This window comes from Marmota marmota, unplaced genomic scaffold, assembly GCF_001458135.2.
Source record: "Marmota marmota marmota unplaced genomic scaffold, marMar, whole genome shotgun sequence".
In the NCBI taxonomy this organism is placed as follows: Eukaryota; Metazoa; Chordata; class Mammalia; order Rodentia; family Sciuridae; genus Marmota; species Marmota marmota.
Window position 1 is genome coordinate 68,556,898 of NW_025999900.1, and position 10,717 is coordinate 68,567,614.

General features: G+C 48.3%; 1 protein-coding gene across 8 annotated transcripts in view; it reads right to left on the bottom strand.

Moving 5' to 3' along the window:
- Nucleotides 1-2,955, bottom strand: part of Brf1 (BRF1 RNA polymerase III transcription initiation factor subunit) — a 54,387-nt gene extending 51,432 nt beyond the window's left edge. For 6 of the 8 annotated variants that reach the window (XR_001504672.2, XM_015496417.2, XM_015496416.2 and 3 more), the window contains exon 1: nt 2,408-2,488. Coding sequence is in view for 1 of the 8 variants with exons in the window: in XM_048799494.1 (XP_048655451.1) it covers nt 2,408-2,410 (3 nt within the window). In the remaining 7 variants the exon portion in view is untranslated. Of the gene's footprint in view, nt 1-2,407; nt 2,489-2,936 lie in introns of those variants that run through there. The other 2 variants (XM_015496448.2, XM_048799494.1) reach the window with 2 other exon arrangements.
- Between the last annotated feature and the right edge of the window lie 7,762 nt (nt 2,956-10,717).

A 10,717-nucleotide genomic window follows, 5' to 3' on the forward strand; every position in this document is an offset into this window, starting at 1 on the left:
ACTACTCTAACAGCCATCCCAGTGGGAAGACAACCCACATACAAATAGGGAGTCAAGAGATTCTCTTCCCCAGAACCCTTCCCCAGCATCACATGGCATGTGCCCAACAAACTCAAAGTGGAGCCCAAGGGAGGGCACAGTGCAGGAGGCCAGTAAGGTAGACACGGCAGCCCTTTCGGTGGCAGGAGAAGCCATTCATTTAGGTCCATATTTACTGTTTTTTAGGAAAGGCAATCAAGACTTAACAAAAACAGCAATATTCTAAAGCCAAATTCACAGATTTCAAACAAACCCACCAGGCTGGAGTCAGGGGTGGTAAATGGCTGCATCATGAGCTATGCTCCAACAAGGGATGACCCTTGCTGAAAGAAGGGTGCCTCTGCTAAAAAATTAGGGTAGCCTTTCTGAGAATTGTCCTACAATGTACAACTTCCAATGTACACAGGGTGGGAGGAGGTGAGAAGCACAGAATAAGCAAAATAAAAAGACAAACCGTGGGCAAACCAGAAAAAGGTGGTGAAGCATTTTACAAAGGAAGATAATCACAAAGAAGTTGTACACACCTGTAATCCCAGTGGCTCGGGAGGCTAAGGCAGGAGGACACAAGTTCAAAGCCAGCCTCAGCAACTTAGTGAGGCCCTAAGCAACTTAGCAAGACCCTGTCCCTAAATTAAAAAAAAAATGGTGGGGACGTGGGTCAATGGTTAAGTACCCCTGGATTCAAACCCCAGCACCAGAAAAGAAAGAAAGAAAGAACTGAGAAGCAGCAGAACCCCAATGTTTTGGAAATGCAGCCACCAAAGGGAGCCAGGTGCCCTTGCGTTTCCAGGGGGTTCTGGAAAGAATGCTGAAACCTGCCCCATTAGGCACCCACCCAAGCTGTACCAGATGATAGGAAAGAGATAAAGTTGACATGAACTCACAAGAACAAGCAAAAGGTCCCTGCAGTGGGGCAGAGGCTGACAGTAGGCCGTTCACACCAGGGCCCAGTGGGAAAAGCAAGGTGGAGGCAGGAACACCTGAGCAGGTAGGTGGTGGTGAAGTCCACACGCAGAGTGGGAGGGAGACGTGGCCCTGCAGCAGGCAGCCACCCCGGACCTCAGGGGAAAGCCCCAGGAGTGGTCTACAGAGGGCGACAGCTGAAGGCTCTTGGAAGCTGAGAACCAAATGGTAACCTGCATAGGGTGCAGGACTCCCATGTGAGGAACGGGCTGCCTCCATGACAGCCATGCCCTGGGAGTTGGCACACTGTATAGATTTCCTACTTAAAGCAAGGCTAGGGTGTTTGAAGGAGTGTTTAGAAGTCAGATGGGTTATCTTTCTGTTTAGTTTCTGATTTCACGGTGATGAAATGTATCTGCAGAAAAGGCACTCTGCCCTCAGCTGGGTGTACTGCTCTAATCAACAGAGTAGGCTCTGGAAATAAACATGCACTACTGGGAACAAACGTAGAATCAGTGGCAGCAAAAATGGAGATAATCTGGGCAAGGACCAGAAGCACGGGTGGGCCATACCTGGGTGGGTGAGAAGACCACGAGTGCTACAAGCAGTGAGGATCCCATGTGAGTGCTCCGATCAGGAGTGCTAAAGCAGGCAAAAATGCACAAATCCATGTGCAGGAGGCATAGCCAGAGGCGGGTGGGAGGCTTTCCTGCCCTCTCACTGTTAGCAGAACAAACAGAACCAAAATCCACAGGGGTAAGCCCACAGCCCTACTCCATCCTCCTGCAGGAAAAAGATCCAAGCTGACCATTAGCTGGACCATGGCATAAGCTGGAGGCATTTGTTCAAAGGCTGAAATCCTACAGAACCTCATCTCTGCTAGAGAATAATCAAACTGGAAATCAGAAGAAAAGAGTTCACTACATTAGTCTATTAGTAAGTCCACAAGGTCAGAGCAAATGGCACAACGGGAAGCTAAGACGCGTTTCTGCTGGGAATAATATTCCCAAGCACTCCTACTCCTGTAGCAACTGGCCAAGGACTGGAAAAGCAATTCTACAGTTTGTTAAAGACTGGCACTACTATAAAACCTAATGAAAATATTACTGTCATGGCAAATTACTATAGACTTGCTGCTTCTATACTCAACTTGACTAAGACCAGGAACAAAGAGCTGTGGGCGCAACAGGGTCCAGGCACTTCTTTCTGAGCAGCCCTAACAGGGCCTACAGGATGCCCATGCAGGCTCTGATCACAGGGGAGGGGACTCAAGGAGCAGTTCCTCCCAGAAGTGCAAGCATCCCTGGGGTTGGAGGGTGACAGGCCATGGCAGGCCACAGGTGGAGGGTGGTGGCACCACAGGACCTGAAGCAGCAGCCAGCCACTCTGCTCCCATCTCCATCCCAGCACTGCAGCTCCGCCTGCTGCCCCACACCACTGTCAGCAACATCCATAGTGGCAATACCATTCTGTAGGGTCTGTGCTCTTGACTCCTTCCCCAGGTTCACATGGAAGCCACCGCCCAGGGTTGGGTTCTTGCCAGCACCTGGAAACACAGAAGAAACCGGTTAGCCAGAGCCTGATGGTGAAGACCCATGCCCCTTCACTGCATGCAGAACAAAGCATGGTCTAGTCTTTGTGCCGGGAAGGGACATAAGCCAAGCAGAGAGGCCCCTCTGCTCCACTAGCCCAGTGATATAGCTTGACCCCAAAGCCCTGAGGGCAGACCACACCTGTTTGCATATTCCAAGCATGTTCCTAACACAATATGGGTCCCAGTGAACTTCTGTCCCCCTGCAGCCTGGGGTGCCTACACAGTAGAGGCTGGGCCTCCGTATCCCTCCCACAACCCTCAACCATGCCCAGGCCAGGCATCTCAGAGGCTATACCACTGGAGTGCAGGCTCCTGGAGCCCAGAGATCACATCCTAAGTGGCCCCAGAGCTGCTGAGCCTTTACCCACTTGTATGCCACCCTCCCACAGAGAACAGCTACCTGGGAAAGCACCAGTGCTCAGTGTGGTCACAGCCAATTGAGAGTAAGCCCAGGACATCTCTGCAGGGCTTCGGGACTGGGACTCAGGCTACAATACCCTTTTTTTTTTTTTTTTTTTTTTTAATATTTATTTATTTATTTATTTTAAGTTTTTGGCGGACACAACATCTTTGTTTGTATGTGGTGCTGAGGATCGAACCCGGGCCGCACACATGCCAGACGAGCGCGCTACCGCTTGAGCCACATCCCCAGCCCCTACAATACCCTTTGAAAACATTGCGTGTACATATGGATGGTTCACCAGACCACCATCCCACTGGAAGCTGGATCTTCATATGCTTTATGCTGAAGTAAAGAAGCCAGGTAGTATGAGCACAGGCAGGGATGGCAGAACTTGCCTCTTGTCCCACAGGAGTAAATCTCGTGACAGCACAGGGGCCAGTACACTTACGACAAAGCACAGTCACAGGGACTTGAGGCTTCTACAATTAAGGACACATACACAAGACAACCAAACGGGGGACACAGGTGAAAAGAAATGGAAATGCAGAAGTGACAGGGAAGTGCATCACCCAAGCCTGGGACAGGCCCTCTGCAAGAGGCACGGGGTGGCCAGCTGCACCACAGGGACCCAGTGCCAGCCACAGAGTAGCATAGCACAAGCTCAGTCTCCTGATTGTCTGTGACATGCTGATAAAGATCAGCAGCTGACTCTCAGGTTAGTTGGAATCCAGCCAGAATCAGAGGAGGCAAGAAAACCCAAAAAGCAGCCCCAGGCCATACAAGTCTCCAGCCACCAGCAGGGGTCAGGGTTGGCCCTGCTGCCTCCTGGGCTTCAACACAATCCCAGGCCAGGGGAATGAAGGACAGCCACAAGCAACCCTCTGCAACAGAGCAAGGCTCCTGGACAAGTGGCAGCCCAGAAACATTCTGTCTGCTGTCCTGCCCAAGCGAGTCACTGCAAACCCCACAAGAAGCTGTGTGCAGAGTGAGTGGGCTAGCGAGCCGTTGACACAGGGACACAGGGAGACCCTGGGAGAGGCAGCCAGAGGGCAGCCCATCTGGCTGCGCAACTTTGTGCACCAGGAGCAAGGGAGGCTTCAAACACCATTGTCTCAACTCTGGGCCTGTAGAAATCCAACACAGGTCTCACTATCTGCATTCATTACCTTTGTTTTGTGATGGTGTTTTTTTTTAAACTCTAGAATTTTTACACTTGAAATCTTTTAGAGAAAGGAGACCCATGACCGTCTGTAGTTCCATATGTAGACCAGGACAGCACACCTCAGCTCACCTGCTTCCAGCACACACACCTTCCAACCTTTATTTTTTAAAAAAGAAAAAAAGGCAGGCCACGGTGACGCATGCCTGTAATCCCAGCAGCTCGGTAGGCTGAGGCAGGAGGATTGTGAGTTCAATGCCGGCCTCAGCAAAAAACTAGGTGCTAAGCAACTCAGTAAGACCCTGTCTCTAAATAAAATACAAAATAAGGCTGAGTGCCCTTGAATTCAATCCCCAGTACCAAAAAAAAAAAAAAAAAAAGAGAGAGAGAGAGAGTCCCTGATGCTCTAATTTAAATGGACATGTGCTTTTAATAAAAGTCAAGTAATACTGAATTAAGAAAAGATGCTGATCATCTGGTGTGGTGATGCAACCTGTAATCCCAGCTACCAAGGAGGCCAAGGCAGGAGTACTACAAGTTCCAGGTCAGCCTCAGCAACTCAGTGAGACCCTATCTCAAAAAATAAAAAAGGCTGGGGGTGTGGCTCAGTGGTAGAACACCCCTGGGTTCAAGCCTAACATAAGAAAGAAAGAGAGAGAAAGGGAGTAAGAAAGGAAAGGAAGGGGGAAGGGGGCAGGGAGGGGAGGGCAAAAGGTGAGGTTAGAAAAGGGAAGAAAAGAAAGGAAGGGAAGGGAAGGGAGGGAGGGAGAGGGAAGAAGGGAAGGGAAAGGAAGGGAAAAGAAAAAGAAAAGGACACTGGTCAAAGCTTAAACCCCTGAAGCCCACCTTCCAGGGACAGGGATTGGTGGCCTCCATTCTGGCCACCTATCTCTGCTCAGACTCGGGGCAGCCAGGGGTCTCCTTACAGAACAGGACCATGGAGAGATGCCGCGTTCAGTAAGAGGGTGACTTCAGCTTTGGCTCAGAGTGTAATGTAATCTCCTTGATCCTCAATCTTCTCACTCCAGTGCTACCCAAAGCACACTTGCAAAGCTGCCAAGTCGCTGCCACCTCCCTCAGCCACGCCTACCTTGCCCTCCGCTCCCCCTCCTTCACCCTCTGTGCCCCCATGCCCCTGTCTCTCCCCATTACCCCAGCCACCCGGCCAAGGCAGCACAGGCCACATAGGCTCTGGGAGCTGCCTCTTGACTGTGCTTTACCCCCCAAGCACTCACACATGACATATGAACCCACGCACAGTGGGAATCATACATGGCTGGTATAAAAAGCACTTATTCAGCAAATCTCAGCATGTTAAGGGTCATACTTGGGCTTTCTTCTTTCATCTTTTAGAGAGTCCAAGGATGACCTCTGGCCAAAATTGCCAACCGCGAATGCCTGTCCTTCAAATACACTCTGCTTCTAAACCTTTTGGTATTTCTACAAGTTTTATAACAAAAGATTCAGGCAGGAAGTACCACATAGCCAGGCCTGGGTGAGAACGCCCCCTAGTGGACAGTGGGGGAGCGACCTGGAACTCCAGTCCACTCAAAGAGCCCTTTATGGAGCAAAAAGTGCTAAGGGCTGCTCCGCAGGAAGACACTGGCCGGCTCTGCGGTGCAGACAAAGCCACACCCACATCCTGGACCAGAGCGAGAAAGGGAGCCAAGGGTGCCCCAAAAGGCCCCCACACAGCACCTCCTCTATCCCTCTCAGGGTTCTTCCAGCACAGGAAAATGTTCATGAATCATGTCAATTTACCTAGCCAAGGAGTTTCTGTTGCTGCAGTGACATTCCTTTGAAGGGGAGACACCTATCTGAGACCACTCTGGGCAGCACAGCAGGGAAAGGAACTCAGCTGGCCTTACTGCTGAACTTGTCACCTACATGCACACCCAGGAGGCGCCTTGGGGCCACAGAGACCCTGAGTGCTGTGGATGAGGACCACATGACACCAGGAGAGTGCCTAAGGATGGCATCTACAGAAAGCTCAGTGGCGTGAGAACACTGCAGGTGAACAGCTGAACACGGCATCAGCCAACTCTCTTCAGCAGGCCATTCCCCAAACACTCATCTGAGGTGATCACAACCTGACCAGGGAGGCCAAAAAAGTGGACCAGTCTTCCCTCACCCAGGTATCTCCAGGATGGAATCCAGTCAGCATTTCCCGAGAACAGATACCTTCAGCCAGGACATGGCAGGACTCTCAAGGGCCACAGAATACAAAGAGACTCCAAGTCTTTCAACCTGGGGACAAAACCTTGCCAGCCTGCCAGGCCCACATTCGGCTCCCACCACAGTGACACATGGAGGGCTGGAAGGCCGCAACATTCCACAGGGGCAGGCAAGAGTGGCTCCACCTGCCAGGCCCTCACCATGGCTGGGACAGTAAGCCTTTCCCAATTCCAGCAATGGGGCATCTGTCACAAAAGAGTCTAGGGAAGCAGCACCAACACTTACAGACACCTTGATATAAAGGACCAAGTGTACAGCCATTGAAAGTTCTAATTATAGTGGCTGGGGCTGGGGCTATAGCTCTGTGGTAGAGCACTTGCCTAGCATGTGTGAGGCACTGGGTTCGATTCTCAGCACCTATTAAAAATAAAAATAAAGTTCTATCAACAACTTAAAAAAAAGAAAGAAAGTTCTAATTATAGGGCTTGGTAGAGTACTTGCCTAGCATGTGTGAGGCCCTGGGTTCCATCCCCAGCACCGCAAAAAAGGGAAAAAAAAATTCTGATTATGGAAATCAGAGATGCTCCCAACCCACCCACATATGTTCTGGTGACAGAGAAGGTTTGCTGCTCCCAGCAGAAGGGGTAGGTGCTCCCTGTGCATCAGCATCCTCAGGAATGACAGAAGCAGGAATGTGTGTGCCACCACCCAGTGACAGAAGCAGGCTCAGAGATGCACAGCACAGGACTCTGGGGTGTGTGCTTCCAGGAAGTCCTATTTTGCCCCCATAATCCTCACATATGGGAGTGAGCACAGACCCCCATGGAGCGGCACAGCCTTCTCCAGGCCTGCCCACAGCCTTTTGTTTGGCCACTCTGGGCCAGCAGTTCTGACAGTCTTCCCTTCCCTCTGCACAGACTGTGGTTTCTGAGCAGGCACTCCTGCTGCAGGTCCTGCCACACTACCCTGACATCTTACACATTCCAGAGTAACCTCTAAGCTAAGTGTCCAGCTTCATTCTCAATAAGTTCTTACACTTAGGCAAGACAGTGGCTTTAGACCTAGAAAACAGCCATTCATGGGAAATCTTGGCTTTCAGGATGAGGCTAGAGGAAGGGTAAGCTGGGCAAGGGGCTCTGGGGTCCTACTCAAGTGCTGGAAACTGACAAGTCTCCAGTTTCGGTGATTGTGTAATCATGCTGAGGGAGAAGAGGGATGCCAGGTGGGTACCTGGGAGATGAAATGAATGCCCTGAGCAGCCAATGCTCTCCTACTTGGACCCAACCTGCACCACCCTCCTCTCCCTGGGGCTAAGAATCACAGCCCCAAGCACCTTCCCAAGAGCTTCAACTGTTGGTTGCTGGGGCTACCTCTCCTTGGAGAAGTATTTTAGTGCCTCCTAAGAACCTGTCTGATCATCTGTTCAAGGCTCCTATGACAGACTTCCCAGTATGCATGGGTGAGAGCTCACCCCAAACCTGCTCCACACCATGTTCTCTTATACCCTAGGGACGAACTGAGGACAACAGCTCTTACTAGGCCATGGGGCCCCCTACCACAGTGCCTTCCCACAGAAAGCCCTATGTGTCTGCCACCACCATGATTTGTTTTATTACTGCTGTTATCACCCCAGCAGGCATCAATGTCCTGGCAACTGTGACAAGGCTGCAGACAATATGCCACAGAGCCACTGTTCCAGCAGTCTGGAAGACTCCCTTGGGAAGTCACCCACAAAGAACAAAGGCTTGTGTGATGAGTGAAACAGACCACAGGAAAGGAAGAGCTGGAGGAAAAACGCAAACCCAAAGCCAACTGGAAAGACCAACCACACTGATAAACTTCAGGCAATACAAGGAGAGAGAGAGGACAGACCTCATCACTGGTAAGGAGGGAGGATGCCACTACAGGCCCTGCAGGTGTCAAAGGACACAGGAGTGCCACCAACAACTCTAGGCACATAAATTCAACAACTAGACCAACTGGCCCAAATTGTCAAGAACAAATGACCAAAACCAGCCCAAGGTGAAACGATCTAAAACCTAACAATAAACTCCACTGCCAAAGAAACTGAATTTCCCATCTGATTCAAATGTATGATATGTCAAGATCATTGTACTGGGCTGGGCTCGTGGCTCAGGGGTAGAGTGCTCACCTAGCACCTGTGAGGCCCTGGGTTCAAACCTCAGCACCACATAAAAATAAATAAAAAAATTAAAGTATCGTGTCCATGTACAACTAAAAAAAAAATTTAAAAAAAGATCATTATACTATCATGTGTAACTAATTAAAACAAATTTTAAAAAAGTAAAAAATAAATAAATAAATAAGCTGAATTTATAACTGTGAACTTCTGAAGATGAGACCTCCAAGCCCAGATGGCTACACTGATGGATTCTACCAAACTCTTAAGAAGAAAATGAAAATCAGATCTATACAATCTCTTTCAGAAAATAAAAGAGGAGGGATCATCTCCCATTCATTCCGTGAGGTACAGCACATTGAAACAGAAAGTAGACAAGGACATTAAAGAAAGCACAGGCCAATAACCCGCATGAACATAGACAAAAGTCCTCAACAAAATATTAGCAAACTTAACCCAGAAACACATTTAAAGAATAATATCCCATAACAAGTGAGCTTACCCCAGGAACTCAAGTCAGGTTCAATATTCAAAAGTCAAGAGCTGAGGGTCTAGCTCAGTGACAGAGCACTAACTTAAAGCATCCACAAGGCCCTGGGTTCCAGTCTCATCACAGCAAAAATAAATAAATAAATGGTGGCACATGTCTGTAATCCCAGAGGCCTGGGAGGCCTCTGGAGGCTGGAGGAGGAGGACAAGTTCAAAGCCAGCCTCACCAACTTAGTGAGGCCCTAAGTCACTTAGTGAGATCCTGTCTCAATAAAAAATAAAGGGGGAGGACAGCTGGGGATATGACTCAGTGGGTAAGTGACCCTGGGTTCAATTCCTACTACCAAAATTAATAAATAAAATTTAAAATTTTTTTTAAAAGTCACAATGACAGACTAAAGAAAAACATTCGACAGTATCAGCTGATGCAGAAAAAGCATCTGACAAAATTCAGCATCTACTCATTAAAAAAAAAAAACAAAAAACTGAGCAAACTAGGAGTAGAAAGGGAATTTCAACTTTACTGATGAAATACAAGTATCAAAAACCTATAGCTAGCCAGGTACAGCAAAGCACACTGTAATCCCAGTGGCTCCAGAGGCTGAGGCAGGAGGATCATGAGTTTAAAGCCATCCTCAGCAAAAAGCAAGGTGCTAAGAAACTCAGTGAAACCCTGTCTCTAAATAAAAATACAAAAAAGGGCTGGGGATGTGGCCCAGTGGTCAAGTGCCCCTGAGTTCAATCGCCAGTACAAAAAAAAAACCCTACAGCTAGCATCCCACTGAACAGAAAGAACTGAATAACTGAATGCTTCCCTCTAAGATCAAAACAAGGCAAAAATTTCTCTTGTAGGGCAAAACAAGAGAAACAAAAGGAAGAAACATAAGTCTATATTTATAGACAACATAATTACTTATCAGAAAATCGCAGTGCATAAGAAACCCAGAACAAATATGCTTAGCAAGGTTACAGAATAGGCCAACACACAGAAATCAATTATGTTACTGTATTGGCTTGGGGGTGTCACTCAATGGTAGAGCTCTTTCCTAGAATGCAAGAGGCCCCGGATTTGATCCCAGGAGAAGGAGGAGGAGGAAAGAGAGAAAGAAAGAAAAAAAAGGTAAATCGACCACGTTTCTAAACACTATCTTAACTGTATTTCACACTACTATCAATGAATTAATGCAAACTGACTGTTAAAAGAAATTCCATTCACAACAGCTCCAAATAGATTTTAGGAATATCTGTAACAAATATAGAGAAGCTATGAAATAAGGAAACTCTGATGGAAGATTCCAAAAAGAACCTAAATGAAGGGAGAGACATGTTGTGTTCGTGGACTGGAAGACTCAACACATTAAAAATTTCAAATCCTCCTACATTTATCGAAAAATTTTTATGCAATTCCATTAAAAACTCAAGCAGGAATTTCGTACATATATACAAACCTAGTGTAAAAACAAAGGAAAGCGGAAAAGGACTACAAAAGGAACAATTTTGAAAAAGAAGAACAAAGTTAGAGGACACACAATAATTGATTTCAAGACAACGTAAAACGTACAATAAACGAGGCTAATGCCCTGAGCTCAATCCCCAGCACCCGAGTTTAATCCTCAATACTGCAAAAAAATAAAAAATAATAAACAAACATACGATAAACGAAACATTGTGGTGGCGACAATGGAAATGGCACAGACAGAACCCAGAAAAAGACCCACCAGAAAGGGACCCAGTGATCCGTGCCAAAGGAGCCAGGGCGGCGGGCGCAGCCAGAGCGGGCGGTGGGGCGGCGCAGGGGACGCCCCCCGCCCAGCC